Source organism: Anomalospiza imberbis, chromosome 6, assembly GCF_031753505.1.
Source record: "Anomalospiza imberbis isolate Cuckoo-Finch-1a 21T00152 chromosome 6, ASM3175350v1, whole genome shotgun sequence".
Classification (NCBI taxonomy): domain Eukaryota; kingdom Metazoa; phylum Chordata; class Aves; order Passeriformes; family Viduidae; genus Anomalospiza; species Anomalospiza imberbis.
In genome coordinates this window covers 46,569,295-46,585,220 of record NC_089686.1, presented here as the reverse complement: position 1 = coordinate 46,585,220, position 15,926 = coordinate 46,569,295, and the positions used below count along the sequence as shown (strand labels likewise).

General features: G+C 41.1%; 1 protein-coding gene across 15 annotated transcripts in view; it reads right to left on the bottom strand.

The window, feature by feature from the left end:
- BRSK2 (BR serine/threonine kinase 2) overlaps positions 1–15,926 on the bottom strand; it is a 304,017-nt gene that overhangs the window by 30,091 nt on the left and 258,000 nt on the right. For 10 of the 15 annotated variants that reach the window (XM_068193900.1, XM_068193905.1, XM_068193906.1 and 7 more), the window contains exons 13-17: positions 15,686–15,751; positions 11,664–11,687; positions 5,826–5,886; positions 1,299–1,506; positions 118–166 (exon numbers count right to left, since the gene is read on the bottom strand). In XM_068193900.1, coding sequence (XP_068050001.1) covers positions 118–166; positions 1,299–1,506; positions 5,826–5,886; positions 11,664–11,687; positions 15,686–15,751 — 408 coding nt within the window. Of the gene's footprint in view, positions 1–117; positions 167–1,298; positions 1,912–5,825; positions 5,887–11,663; positions 11,688–15,685; positions 15,752–15,926 lie in introns of all 15 variants that reach the window. The other 5 variants (XM_068193907.1, XM_068193911.1, XM_068193913.1 and 2 more) reach the window with 3 other exon arrangements.

The following is a 15,926-nucleotide window of genomic DNA, read 5'->3' as shown; positions in this document are numbered from 1 at the left end:
CCCACAGGACAACAGATTACAAACAGATACTGATCCAGAACAGAAATATGTCAGCTTATGACATTCAGGCCAGGAAACGACACTGCGATTTGGTGGAAAAGAAGGCAAAGTACTTACTCTGGGGATGATTCTGGGGTTAAATTAGACATCTCTTCTGGTGTAGGTACTGCTCATGCACAGACAGCCAGAGAGAGGGAGGGAGAAGAGAAATATGATTCAGTACACCTTCCATTTTCAGCTTGCACACCAATGAAACAATTCTGCACTTGTTCGCATTTGCCCATTGCCTCTGCAGGCTAATTCTGACATTTAAATGCTGGTCATGTCTCTAGATCTTGGCATCTAAACAAGCGCTGCATTTCAAGGCTCACTCTACCCTTAGGTCATTAGGTAATCTTGCACTGGCTTCAGTGGTTTCTGGTCCAGACCCAAACACACTGTGCCAATGCAACTCTGTTGCCATTGCCTCAAAGCCCAGCTGGATACAGCTCAGTCACTGCTGCAATTCTCTGCAGTTCTCTGACCACCTCAGAGACAATGGCACTGACCATTATAGCTCAAATTCTGACTGGCTGTAATCCTCCTTTCCCATGGGATCACATCCTGGTACCCTGGAAAACCACAGGGTGTTGGGATAGCTGCTGCTGATGTCCAAGGATAAGGTATGTGACTTTGGGTGCCCTTTGCTGGCATGCAAAAAAGCCACCTGGAGCCCGAGAAAGAAAATTTTGCACATCTCAACACTCTAGAGACTTAGAAAACTGAAGTAGGCCAGCAGATACGAAACCACTGATTGCATTAAGGAGATTTTTGCACCAATTACCAAAGGAGGCAAAAAAAAGCATTAACCAAGATCAAAAAAGCTGTGCTTGAGAAGGACAATTTCAGCCTATTGCCTCTGGCTGTCTTTTATTTCAGCATAAGGCTCAGCCTGTGGCTGTGGAGAGGCAGTGGAGCACAGCCACAGGGGAAATGGCTGAGCCCTAGGTTCACTTGCAAAGCAAGTGAAGAAACTGAAGACAGATTTTTCTTGCGGTCTAAGAGCCACAACAGGGATAGTAAGAGCTGCATGTCTGGAATGTGCAGTGGGCTCAGGAGATGCTGTTGGAGCAGGGGCAGTGGAATGACAGAGCCTGCTCACATGTGGGTTAGGGCTTGGCTGATGCTATTACTCTCATTTTCCACACCAGTATTCAGTCCTTGGTACAAAGAATTTGCAGAGCCACAGACAGGTATGAAATTCCTGCTGAATATCTGCCCAAATCAGAACCACCCTGTACGTTTGGGTGAGTACTCACCTTGTAATTTCCGACGATGGAAGCGAGGAGACCCCAGGAAACTATTCTTGATGGAGTTGAGCCGTGTCCTCCAAGGCATTCCTCCAATGCTGGGGCTGGATGGTGGTGTTGGGTTGGGTGTGCCTGCTGGGCTCTCCTTTGGCGTATGAACAGGTGTCCCCTTGGGGGTAGGGAGGGGACTTCCCCTTGGAGAGGGGTGAGGGGTGACCTGTATGATGGGGATAGATTTGGTGCTTGGGTCAGTACTAGAAGGGAGTAATCTAATAGGAGACATAGGGTTGGTCTGCACTTTAGGAACAGCCAGCTGTGGGTTAAAGCCGGCAGCAGGCGAGCGGCCCTGAGCATTCTGCACAGGGTTGTTCTGGGAAGAGGGGGCGCTGGTATTGCTGGCAGGGAGTGGGTTGGATTTAGTAGACTGGAGTGGTTTTTCAGCCAATTTGCTCTTGGATGGCAAAGTCTGCGTCTTTGGGTTGGGCTGAAGTGCTGGCTTTGGTTGGAGTACATGTCCAGGCCTGGAGGCGTTCCTACAAGCATCAGGGTCCAAGGAGACTTGGGGTCGGGGAGAGAAAGGGAGGTCGGAGGTCTGAGGGGGGATGAAGAACTTTCTGATAGGCTACGAGACAGACGCAGAGTGTCCATGCACATCAAAAACAGTGAAATACGCAAAGAGCGGGCGAGCAGAGAAAGGAAAGTCAGAATAAAATCCATCCGAGTCACAAGGATGCACCATGTCACAAGGAGACACAGGAGATGGAGGTGAAGGGGTAGTGGGGGGGAGGGATTTTGCAAAGAAACGAAAACAAACAAACAAACAAAAAACAAAAAAAAGACATGCAGTTAGCTGGGAACACAGCATATTCAACAACAGCAGCAGCGGCAGCAGCAAGAACAACAGTGTCATAACAGGCTTCATCATATTAACCAACCACGTGTCAGCAAAGGAAAACAACAGAAAGAAAAGTACAACAAAGGAACAAAGGAAAAAAAAAGAAAAAAAGAAAAAAAAAACCAAAAAAGGAAAGTAACCAATAAAAAAAAGAAGAGAGAAATGCCATCTCTCTGGGATTGTTCTGATTGCCCTGCAGTGAGAGAAGCACAATGCTGTAGGGAGGTGAGGAAAGGGAAGAAGAACCACTCAAGCCACAGACAAATTGAGATGTGCCAAGAAAGGGACCACCTCTTTCAGCTCCATGTGCCCATATGCAAACCCAGCAGAGAGATGAGACTCAGAACAGGTGTGTGATACATACAGAGTGGCAGGGGATAGACACAGTTACTGCACACACCAGTCAGAACCTCTTTCCTACCTCTTTACCCCTGGCTGGGTAATGCACCAGTTGCAGCCACCCATTGCAGAAAGAGGGGGAAAAGGGAGAGTGATGCCACCTGGGCACCCACTCTCCTCCCCTGATCTGGAAGCTTAAATTGCTCAGCCTTCACTTGGAAGCTTCAGAGCATACAACACCACGAGAAATATATGAACTCAGATGGGTGTTTGATTTTTAAACTGCTACACCAAAAACTTCAGTAAGGTCTGGTAAATTTATTTATCTGGGAAGAGATGATACTTTCCATCAGACTTTATGCTTCTCCTCCAACATCCCTCACTGCATTGAGGGATAGCTTGATAACTGGAATTTCTGTCATAAAGTCTCAGCAATAATTGCCATTAAGTCCCAAGTCTAAGAAGAGGGTGGGGGGGAGCCATTGTTTTGTAAGACACAGTTTAAAAAGAAAAAAGACAAGCAAAGTTCATAATCCATCGCTGAGGTATCAAAATGGGATTATGATTTTTTTCCCAAACAGTAACATTTACATGTGTAAAGAGGTATTTTGGGAAACCATTCATACTTTGACAGCAAACAGTAATAGACAGACTTGGAAGGGTAGAAGCCTTTTAAGGGGTATTAGCAAGCTAAAAATCACATTTAAAACAACAAAAAAAAAGTCCTTACAAATCACTGCTATTACCACCTTAGATTACAAGTACTGGAATAATTGTAAAAATAGAAATCACTACTCAAGATATTCAGCTTTGGTCTGTCCTTTGATTGCTACGAAGTATTACCTATGAAAAATTACACAATCACCATTATTATCATCCATACTTGACAGCTAAAAGCCATAATCAAGAACTAACCAGACATACCATGTACATGTAACCTTCCCTCAAATCTCAGTCCCAGGTGATCACACTCACTAGGGAGTTTCCTTCCTGGGTGTAATGGATTAGCACAATGTTGTCATATTTTAAAAACTGTAGAAATGTATTTAAGACTTATGTCTCTAAGTTGTTTGTATAAAAGTTTTGTAATTACTTCAAAGAACTTAGGGTTAGGCCACCAAAATTAAAGGAAAATCAGTCCATCAAAATATTTTTATTACTATTAGGATTGTAAAGTTAAACTTAAGTCTGCCATGTTGCTAAATTCTCATTGTCAATGAGCAAGGAAGGGAAACAGATGAGGAAAATGTTTAATTTCTGGAAGTCACTATCGGCATCTGACTATTAACTACTGGCAAATGACACCGATGGATAAAACTCAAAGACTGTTAATTGCAAGTATTTCCTTGCAATTTTTCTATCTTACATGTATGATGGCTTGAGAAGCAGATTTGAAAGAAATAAAGTATGATGCAATTCCCTCTTAAGCCATTAAGAATCTGAAGAGGCACCCTTAATTACCACATATTTAATAATGAAATGAAGAACAAGATTAGGTCTCAATTTCAGCTGGTGCAATGTGGACCACCATTAGCAAGATATTGTGAAATTTGACAACTTTTATTTGCTGCTGAATTAAATTCCTCATAGAACTGAACCTAAGCAGTGCAAAAAGGGAAAGGTGTTTTTTAAAGTATGAAATTTGTTTTTTAAAGTAAATTCTCTTTCAATAATCTAAGGTGCTATTAGAAGGATAGGTAAGGACGTTAAAAAAATATGATTTTTATTCCAACAATTCCTTTTAAGCCTCAAATGTGACCAGCATTAATATTGCTATGATCTGCTGAAAATGCCACCTGATTACTAAATCCCTTTGAAGACTATTTAATCAACTGCCTATTAAGTAATAATGGTAAGATACAGTGACTATGGGATCTTGTCAAGCTTATTCTTTGATGTTGTCCTACTGAGACGTCAGAAATTGATCCCAAGAGATCAATTAATGAAATCAAGATTTAGGTTTGCTTCACTGGATGCTTATTTTGTGCACAAAACTGTTTCCATGCTCTTTTCCAGTACATTTTGCAGTGGCATAAGAGTTCTCAGACCTCTACTTCATTTCACTGGCAACCAGGAGTCCCAGTGCAGAAAGAAGGAAATGGATTTTCACTGGTCCCTAGGACTTTAAAGACATAGAGGAGACCACAAGAACACTTACGCTGGTTTCAAAACAGGATAACAATTGGCAGGAGCCCAAAATAGGTTTCAGAAAGTAATTCAATCAAGCAAAGTGCTGGAAGCTTTACTAGAATATAAACTTAAGAGCTGACAGTGTGTCTTTATTCACAAGAATTACACAGAATCTTAGGGTGAAACTGCAATTTCAAATACTTGGAATACTGATGTTATCCTTCATATAACTGAGAGTAGATCCATGGATGTATCCATTCCCTAAGACATGGACTGTATCAATTTCTAATGAGGGATAGCATCTTCTCATGAAGTCATGGGAAGTATGTAGAAATCCTCCAGAGACTCTGGGCCATACATTTAGGTAACATGCACTGTCACAGCCCAAGACTAGACTCTTGTTAGGCACTACAGTCTTAAAGTGACTTAGCTGACCTTTTTAAGCACTAGAAATACTCACTTTTATCCCTAAAGAAGTTAACAAGAAGAGGCAGGCCTTTGTCATTGCATTTAGAAACTGTTACAACTTTACAACAAATGTACTATCAAGCATGTGCTGTACTGGCTGAGTATCAGTATTAGTTAAGTATCAGTATTTAGCTGACTGCATGCTTAAAAAGGGCATGTGAAAGTATTGTAAAGTTGTTTATCGGGATTTGAATGTTCTTTACCCATCCTAGTCAGTCAACTTCTTACTTTCCTTTTAAATTTCCTAGCCCTCAAATTTGTGCAATTTATTTTCTCTGATTTCCTAATATGAGTTATTCTGAGGCAAACAGAAGATAACCAGCATGCTTTGGTGCTTTACTGTGACCTAGTTGAAGGCAGCTGTGAAATGGCTCCTGATCATTTGGTCTGAAACCAGGCTATATGCAGATCTCAGCTGGATATGGAGTGTTTAGTCATAGCAATGTTATTCTGTGTGCTTAGGAGACTGAAAAAGGGCAGAGGCACAGTGAGATCCCTGCTAACAGTGCAGGGAACATGTAAGAGAAATTCTCCACCTGCATTTGTAAATAACATTTCCCTCACCACCCATGAAAATTTACAAGCTGCCAAGGAAAAGCAAAACATCCCAGCTAAGAGCCACAGCTCTGGCGCAACAGATGTCAAAAAGCATCAAGCATGTGTGAGTGGATTGGACTAACAGATCTTGAAGCAGCACCACTTACCCTTGGACTGCTGAGAGGACTGGTGGAGAGCCCAGACGATGCTCCGCTGATTGACCGAGACCTGAATGGACACAACAAGGAAACATCCCTCAGAAAACTCGGACAAGTAACAACCCTGAACACCAGCCATCACAGGCACAGGCAGGAAGTGAGGAGGAGGAGGGAGGCTGTCACTGGAAAAGGACACAACTCTTTCCTTTTCTTTCCTTTCACTATTGTCATGTTTTTCAGTTGTCCCCCCCCCCCCAAATCAAAGAAATGCTGTTGCTCAGGGAGAATACTATAATCCCTTTCAATTAAGGCAGTTGCTACTTTGTTTTTGGTCATCAAGCACATGGAAGCTACTAGGTCTGCTCTGTGCAAGTTGAACAGCTCAATTCAAAAGGATGGTGAAGACATTCATACTCGTGCAAAGAATTCTGTTCTGCACAGTGGTGGCGGTTACAAAATGAGACTTTCTCTGTCACAAGCAACATGGAAAAGCACCATGTGTACAAAAGCACAAAGGTAGGGAGTTCTTCCAGATAATAATTAAAACCCCAAGTCCTCTTGACTCAAGCACACAATCATTTCCTATGTGATGACTTCCCACTGAAATCAAAGATTGCATTGGCTTAGCCCTTTACAGCTTCTCACTGACGGATTTCAAACCTTTGCTCTCCATTGAGAATACTTGCTTCTGCATTAAGCAAGCCAGGCCTTCTCTGTGGATACCGAGTTCTGCTTGTGTTGATGACTTTACTAATATCAAAATTACAGCTCAGGTGCCCTCAGAAAGAAGCCAGTCAAGGGAGCGTGAACTGTCCTATCTGCTCACAAGGTCACCTATACTGCTAATGGTCTTACACTCTCCAGCAAAGGCCACCTATGGAAAATGTCAGCTGCTGACAATAAAATGTGCAAATGTGCTACGCTAAACGTGGTGGAAGAGCAGACAGGCCAGACTGCACAAACATTTCAGCAGAGGAAGTTCCTAGGAGGAGGGCTACCCTGCAGAAAAAAACCCCACACCTTATGTGTGACTGCACATGAGAGAGCCCCAGAGGCAGCTGCTTTCTATCCTTTTTAAATAGAAAGAAAGTTGTCTTGAAGACTGAAACATCCTACTGGAGAGAATTTGGCTGAGAACCTATTTGTCCAACAACCACCATGCAGCAATATGTCAATACAGCAAAACTACCAATGTTTCCTTCCTATAACAAGAGCCATGAAAGCAATACTTGCCTCCAGGTAAAAAACATGAAAAGATGAAATTCCTGTAGAAAACCGAGTGTATGAGTGTATGTGTTGTAATGTGTCTGTCTGTGTTTACACACTATATGTATATTAAAAATTGATATAGGTCAGATACTTGATGTCAGCTTATACATAAGAATATAAAACAAATTTAGACCATAAACAGTATCAGTTTACTCTCTTCAGCTGTTTTAGAACAAAACAGAAAAATGGACTCTAAAATGGTCTCCCAGACATATATTATTAAACAAGTTTGAGTAGCAGAATTCTTTAAAAATAAGTGAACTGCAAAAGAGGAAGTATTTCCAAGGAAAGAATAAGCTATAACTGAACACAATGGCAGGTTCTGTTTTCTCTACTTGTATCCTCTGCCCCGATGGTTTTCTTTGTATCCCACTGCAGTTTGTCTATCACAGTAAGTAGGTGAAAACTAGAAGCTCATTAGAAGCATGTTTTTTTGGCCAGATTAAATCTCAGCTGACACCATGAAAATCTGGGGCACTCATTCTATGCAGAAAATTCCCACTTAGGTTTTTTTCTTGTACCCTGATGTAATCTGCCCATCATAGTGCAACAGTAAAAAAACTAGAGGCTCACTCTTGGCATTCCTTTGCACTAGATTAAGCCTAAATTTGTACCATCAAGATCTGGGGCACTCATAAAGGTTTATGCAAAGTAATTTTAAGGGGAGAACTGTCTGCTCCACTTTCAAAAGACTACTGTATGTGCCTTTCCTGTAAGTGAAGTAGCTGACTGCACCACAGCTGTGTCGTGCAGATGGGAAGTCCATTTAGTTAAAATGTTCCTTGCATGAATCATCAGGAAAAGCTTCTTCCAAGCCATAAATTACAAGAGGAGTCTATAGATTATTTTGGAAAAATGTGGAATGCATTCAGGTGCCCAGAGATGCAGTTAAACACCAGCTTAAAGGAGATGTTAACCACCAACTCTTAACTGTGGTGGGAACATCCTCTCTGACACTCACCTGAATTCCAGGACACTTGCTTAAAAGTTCCACTCTGCTATTTCCTTTTTGCAATCAGGTGTTTCCAACAGTCCTGAATTTTCACTTCCCAACCCCACTGCCTCTTATTTTTTTACAAAAATGATCACACACATGCAGGGCAGAATATGGCAGTCCCCACCTCCCAAATCCCAGTTCTTTATTGGAAGCAATATTTGAAAAATAGTTGTTGTGTACTGTGCTTTCATCCAGCCTAGGAGCCTGAGGCAGGGGACATAAGAGAGAGTTAGTATGAAATCCTCCTGGAAATGCATTCAGTATCCACATGATTGTTATTGAACAAGATTTATTTCTGCTGCTGATTTACATGCAAAATATGTAAGAAGTAAAGTAGGCCCTATAGCAAGCTTCAGTTTGTCCACACTGGAAATTGTATATAGGAGCAGTGGAAAAAATTTAAAGAAGCCTGTGTTCAATTTAAGTGTTGGGGTGAAAAGAGAGCTATACATTTTCAGAAGTCTTCCTCCTCTACCAGTAAGTGGTAGTATAGCATATGACACCAAGACTGAGGAGATTTTCCTTGCATCTTCCTCAATTTAACAAATCTCCCATCATTTACCTTTACAAGTGGGGTATGATTCTTAAGCTAGCTATAAAAACCCAGTATCATGCCCTACTATATGGATCTGTACTCCAGTACAAAAAGTGCTAACAAGCAAAAATGACAGATTTGTCCCTCTCATCAAGATCATTTCAGCTAAGCAATGCTGTAATTCAGTTTGAAAAAAAAACAAAAAACAATCACATGCACTGCTCCTGTATCTCAGAGTCAGGTGGACAGAACTGGGACAGGGCCAAAAGAAAGGAATGAAAACATTGCATTATGCTGAAATGCTGTAATGAAAGAACAGGAATTTAAATTTTTAGCCCTCTCACCAGAAAATGAAAGTTTGAGAGGCCCTACAGGCAGCATTAATATGGCAGACTCTTACGTCTTATGTGTGGAAAGAGGTATGACATCATCTCCATGGCTATGAAGTAAATTTATTTAGTGAGAAGTATTAATTAGTGAGTAACCTCCTAAGAGTATTTACAGGCATTAAATGTTACCACAAATATTAAATCTATAATTATTCCAATAACTTAACACTAAATGCAACAATTCAGGAAACTGTGAACACTGAGTGTGACTCATTTTGCTCTGTGTTTTGCATTACTGTATGCTTGCGCATTAACTCAATGGAAGTCATCAAAAGGTTGTTGAAAATACAAGCTGGAAAGATAGTGCAGCTGCTCAGATAAAGAGCATTCCCTCAAACACAACTGCCAGATTTAGAGACCCAAGAAGAGACTCTTTAGTGACACAGTTGTTTTGAAAAGCCTGGAGGGAGGAATTCAAAAACCCCAAAACATAAGGGAGGCAGACCCAAGGTTTAGGAGGGGGAAGATGCAGAGGGCACTCTAAACATAAGGTGGACACTGAGATCATTGCAGGCTATTCCTCCCATTCCACAGACTGACAATCACCTGGAGACAGCTGAGCTATGAAAGAGAGAGGCAAAGGACTGAAACGAAATGTGCATGTGTGGGCTAGAGTTTGTAGCTGTGATGATTTTATACCTTATTCAATCTATTTGATAATTCAAAGTATCAAAGTTGAAAGGTCCTTAATTTTAAAGTAATTTTGTAATCATTTTAGCCAGCTGCTGTCAAGAGGAAGCCATGCAAGGCCCAGTTCATGTCAGAGCAGTGTTCTGAAACTGAGGGGCTTGAATCCAGTTTCCAGCTGTTTTCAGAGAATTCAGAATTTCCTGAGAGGTGCAGGGCTGAAGCCTGATACTACTGAGGTGCAGACAGAGAGAAACAGGAGACAGGAGAGTGCAGCTGGCCTGGTAACTGCACTGCACATGTAGCACATGTACAGAGCATCTCTCCATCACCCCTCTCAGATCTGTTCCCAAATGCTTTAAACACTGCCCCTGCTAGGACACACCAGTAGAACATAAAGGCTTCACAGCATTATTTTAATATTTAGGTCAGATTTGGCATTTGTTTCTTATTTGAATAACCTTCTCCTAGAACTTTTTCTTACAATCCAAGGCAAGTTTGGTAGCCTGTTGCAGTCCCAGCAGAACTTGCTTTCATAGCACAGTTTTACCAGGATGCTGAATACAGCCTCTTAGCTGGTCAAGCTGGAGCCATGCTTCCAAGAAGGGGAGCCTGCAGCATGCATGCAGCGTGCAGTGATACATCAGACTTGTGTCCCTGGGTGAAATGCCTTAGAAATTTTGAATTGGTTTGATTCCATGTGTGGTTTTGAAAGTCATTCCAGAAAATACCCAGCCAACCTCTTATTTGCTTCAAGCATGAATTGGGTGGAATTTGATACTCCTCTTTCCTTGCTCACTCAAAGCCAAAAAAATCTAAACTGAAACTTCAAGGTATGGGATCCCTGACAATGACCTGAATTAACATGCAAGAGGTGAGCAGTCAGGCTGTGTTAAATTTCATCATTCTTACTTTTGGGTGTCTGAAAGGTACAAACTGTGCTTCCTCACCCCCTGATTCAGGGAATATGTATAAAATACCTTGGATGTTCCACTGTCTTAGATTCCCAACCATGCAAATAACATTGCGACAGCTCTTACTGGGAATACTCATGCTTGAGTCAGAAGGTCTGCTCATGGTAACAAGCACTTATAAGATGAAGCCTTACAGAGAGTGCAGAGGAAGAAGTGCAGGTGTTGGTAACACACCCCTTCTTCTTTTCAGCCCATACGGATGGTGATGCTGAATAGCACCACCCTCCTTAATTGGCCAATTATACTAAAGTTCCATTTATAAATGGTTTAGAAAGAATTAACAGATATTGAAGCATGCTGCAAACATGAGAAGTAAATGTTACTGGTGCTAATTAGCTTTCTCAATGTGTACCCTCTCAAGAAGAGGGTAGTCTGTAATGATCTATTACAATGATTTTATTAAATCATTTATTAATATAATATTCTCCTTCTCTTAAGTATTTATAAATGGAACTTCAATTTGAAGCATGATTGCATTCTTAGCTGTACCTATACTGCCTTTATTGAAATTACAGAGCTTTGAAGATATATCTGTCTCTAGGGCCATCTGTTCACCTCTTAAGAAAACATTCTAAAAAGAGGGAATACCCAGCATTTTTTTAATAACATGGATGGGATTCAGTTTCATTAAAAAAAAAAAAAAAAAAGAAAAAGAAGGAAACTGGATAAATTAGGATCCAAATTAACTGGAATATAGCAAACAGATACAAAAGTGCTAAACAGAGAATGGGTTTCTCAGAAGGTGTCTGGTATCTGCACAGTGTCTGAGGATAGTTTTCTCTGCCCACAGACATTGAAATAGAGGGACAAATAAGAGAACAAAAAAGAACCCCAAAAGTAAATTATATGGAGTGTGACTCCAACATAAAAGCACACAAACACACACAAAAGCACCAAAAATGCTTCTTCCCACGTCTCTCTCTCTCTCTCCCTGCTGTAAAGCCTCAGTCACTGAAGCGTATCAACCTGTATTGTATTTGGATATTGCAAATGAAAAGTTCCTCTACAAAGTTACAACAGGTCCCGCAACAGGAAAAATCCAAAACTAGAGCTTACCCCAATGGATCAGCACTCGCCATCCTCGGAAAGGGAAAATAAAGAGAGAGGGAGAGAGAGAAAGAAAGAGAGAGGGGTGTGGAGGCAGGTGGAGAGAAGAGTAGGAAAAGCAGAGTGAAATACTGTTCGGAGAACTGAACGGTCATAATCATTGCCACCGGTGCCTAAGTCTTTCCAGAGACCAGGAACACTAGGGGGACAGTTTCATTGACCAGAAAACAACTTTTGTCCCACTCACATACTGCAGACACATCCAACTTTGGTACTGGGGAATATGGAGAGACACATACTAAGGCTGCAAAAAAAAAAAAAAAAATCCCAGCCAAATCCCAATTAAAGCAGCCAGCAGAGCAATGGGGTTCATACTTCATGCTGCATTTCTTCTCTGCCTCTTACATAAGGCACAGTTATATCACACTGTTATCCAGGAAATTGTTCTTTTTGTCCCCAGTTTGTTCAGTGCAGTGTCCCTCTGTCCCCCAAGCTGGCCTGGTAAGAAGTACTTTTTTTTTTGCCACGAATGAACTGTGAAATGTATTGGTTATTAAAGCATGCATTTCTGAGCCAGCTTGGGAGCCCAGGGTACAAGATTGTAGCTCAAGCTGTGAATCTGCTTTGATACTGCCTTATTAGTCATGAAGGTCTTATAGTCAGGAATTCAGATCAGCTAGAACGCACCAGCTCAGCAACCCAGCACTTATCTCTGTGGATGCCATCTTGTGCTCCAGGATTTCATTTATCATTTAAAATAAATTCAGTCTCCGGGTTTGCAGATTGCAAAGGAAATCTTTCAAATGTGAATGGAGAATAAATCAATGCTGTGCTGAAAAGATTCTGAAAAAGCAGTTCTAAAAGCAGACTGAATCTCTGGCATGTTGACTTTGAAGGCTAATGACAATTGAAAACATCAGTATCCTTAATTTTTACCTACTAACCAAAGCATTCAAAATGGAAATAGAATTGTCAGGTTATTAAGTTTTCAGGGGTGCAGGTAAGCAAACTCAGGAAAATGTCACCTCCTTTTCACATTAACAAAGATTAGATTAGAAATAAAAAAACAGTTTGGTGTTATTAAGCCAAATTATTTTCAAGTTGGATGCAATGTTTTTTTTGCTCTCTGTCACTTTCCCCCTCTCATTCTCTCAATTTTCAATAAGAGGCTCCCAAGCTGCCAGAGCTACCTCTGGCTGGGTGAAGAAAATCCATTCGCCACAAGACAGAAATGCCAAATTTAATATATGCCCAGTAGATTTCACAGTTTACTGATCAGTGCAACTAGCCATGCCTCCAGTTACATCAACATTGCAAGTGCTGGGCTGAGCCACCAAGGCAGTTTTGAGAACAGTCAAAATGAAAACGTAGTCAGAATAGGACAAAAAAGCTGTTGTGCTATGCATTGATAGAGAAGTGGAAAGAAGCATTACAGTAAGCTCTTTTTCATGTGTTTGAGTGACACTCCATTTATATTTCAGCCTGTGGAGTGCAAATTTGGGTAAGATCTAATTCATATATATATATATATATATATATATATACACACAAATATATGTATATATTTAGGAACAAATGCTGTCCTCAATCATACCTGTACCAATCTATCTACAGTGATGTAACTGAAAAGAGCAAATTTACACCCATTGCATATACTGGAACCTGTGTGTATATTTATACAGAAAATACACCCATATTCACACATGCAGAATAGTCAAATGCAAATAGAATGGGTGCAAGAAGGTTCAATAACGTTTCTTTCAAGTCATTTTCCCAACAGGGAAGGCACTGAAGAGGTTAACAAAGAGAATGGAAAGCAAATTGACAATAGGGTAAAGAAAAGGGGAAATGAGGTTTAAAAAAAAATGAACAATCCCAGGACACAATAGACCCAGAAGCGCAGACATGTGCATTCCCTATAATACTGAAGCAAGTGAACTACGGAGCTGCAGCAACCCAGATACAGAAGAAGAGAAGCACTGAAAGAGGGGGTGAAAGAAAGTCAGAAAGAAAAAGAAAAAGAAAGGGACAGTGGCCTCAGCTACTAAGACAACCATGTGCATCTAGAGGGAAGGGACCCTTAAAGATGCAGTATTCCTTTAAAAAAGGTATTATAAAATTGGACAATTAAACACTGAACAAAAATTTAATGGCCACCCTGATAATGTGACCCCATTTTGCTGGGGTCCTCTTTGCTGCCTACCCCTTTCTTTCATGTGGTTGTGCACAGATCTGGAATCCAGGTTCTCTCACATTCCCACCACTGAGGTCCTTCATTTGAACTCATAGAAGTGGGAGGGAGTTGAGATCACAGTGAATGTGGTCCTCAAAAATTCAGCCTGGTCCTTGAATAAGCAGGACTGTGGGTGATCCCCATGCAGTGCTCTAACCTTCTCCTCCTGTTGTCTGAAAAATATCACCTTTGAGAGGGAACACAAAATGCCTATGTGGATTTAAGAAATTCCCACAGAAGATACAGAAGTGTCATTTCTTCTGCTCCTAACACAGTTGTAGCAGCTGCCAGAGAAGGACAGAGGGACAAGGATGGTGCTCAGAACATCTGCTGAAAGACTCCTCTCCTGTCACAGATAAAATTTCTGCATTCTTTTACTGGACCTGATTCCTGATTACTATGAAAAAGCTCATCTTTGGAGTAACCTTAGACTAACTTTTAATGCAAGAAGTGACACATGTTCAAAAGCAAAACTTACATATAGGGAGTATCAGAGAAAGGAACAGGAATTTCCATGTCTATGCTAACAATCCAGGAAAGCCTAGCCACTAAAGGCTGTATAACCACTACTTCTCCATGGCTGTGGAACTACAAGGTTGCTAACAACTTAGGTCCAATCCAATGCTTGTTGGTATTTTGGCCTTTTAGAGAGGGTGCTTTACAGACCACATGAGGCACAATCTCTCCTGCAGATGCACGATGTTCCTCACTGTGGCAGGTTCAGGACTTGAAACACTGACCACAAAAGACTGTCTCAGACTGCAAAAGGCCAAAACAGTGCCTCACACATCCTGCAAATCTCCCGAGGCTTAAAGCCCACCTTTATCTCTATACAGAAATATTTCTATGAAAAGGGGAAATGGAAATAAGAATGGTTTGTGAAGTCCATTGGTTCCTTTAAGGAAGCCATTGCTTCTCCCTTTTTGAATCATATGCCACACTTATAACCTTTGGGTAAGCTAAGTGTTTGTCCAAAATGTATAAGGATTACATTTTGATGAAGAGTTATCCTTTGGGATGCCAGTTTTCAACACAGAGAAAAATTCTCTTCATCTGAGATCAAAATTTTAGAAACAACATGTACACTAAAAACCTTCACGAAAGTTTTTTTTTTGTGTTCATGGACCCATATAAGTCCACTTAAAGTCTGTAAATGCGGTGGCCTACCTGTCTTCCATTGTGCCATTGTGCCTCTGTTGACAGTTGGGAGTTACCCTTTCTGTTGTTCTTCAGCATCTGTCACTTGAACTGCTAGATTAGCATCATCCTCCAAAAACCCTGTTTTCAATCACGTTTTCCTCTTGTGTCCTCTGGGTAGTCTTAAAGAGTTTGTCTCTTACCAGAGGCCCTTAATATTTTGTCTGTCAGACTGAATTTCCGTAGTTTCCTACCACTGTTGTCACTCACTCAGCTGTGCTGCTGTTTCTAATGCTCAGAGTGGAACATTCTGGGCTTTCCTAGTATTTTATATTCCAAACCTTCCCAAAGAAGTCTTAAGCAAATACATCTTCTACCCTGGGCAGAACTTCTACCCATGGCAGAACTGAATCTGAAATAGCAGTAGGATGAAATTTTAGTGGGGAAATCATTGGTACAGTCCAAGGCTGCATTGGGGATAGCCTCAAATGGATGGTACTGTACAAAAACATACATAGTATGGAGATGTAAATATCCCACCCTCTTCTCTCTAAAGAGGAAAGAGAGAACAGCTCTGTCCCCACACAGAGAAGGTAAGTACTGCATCTTTAAGGTCTCAGCAGTGAGGTAGAGGAGAGGAACATATTGTCAGTATTTATACCTTTCTTCTTTGTTGAATTTGGGATTGGCTTCAGAGATATCCAGGCTTTTACTGAACATTGTTTTACTATGGCAGGAACAAAGCGAGAAAACACAGTTACTAGTGTGGACATTTTTATAAAAGAGAGTCACCTCTAGCAATGCTGGACACCCAGTCCCCCAACCCATCCTCCCCTTTTTAAGCAATGGTCTGAAAAACCTTTCTTTTGTTTACAGTCATGGCTCATGCCTACACAGTGCTC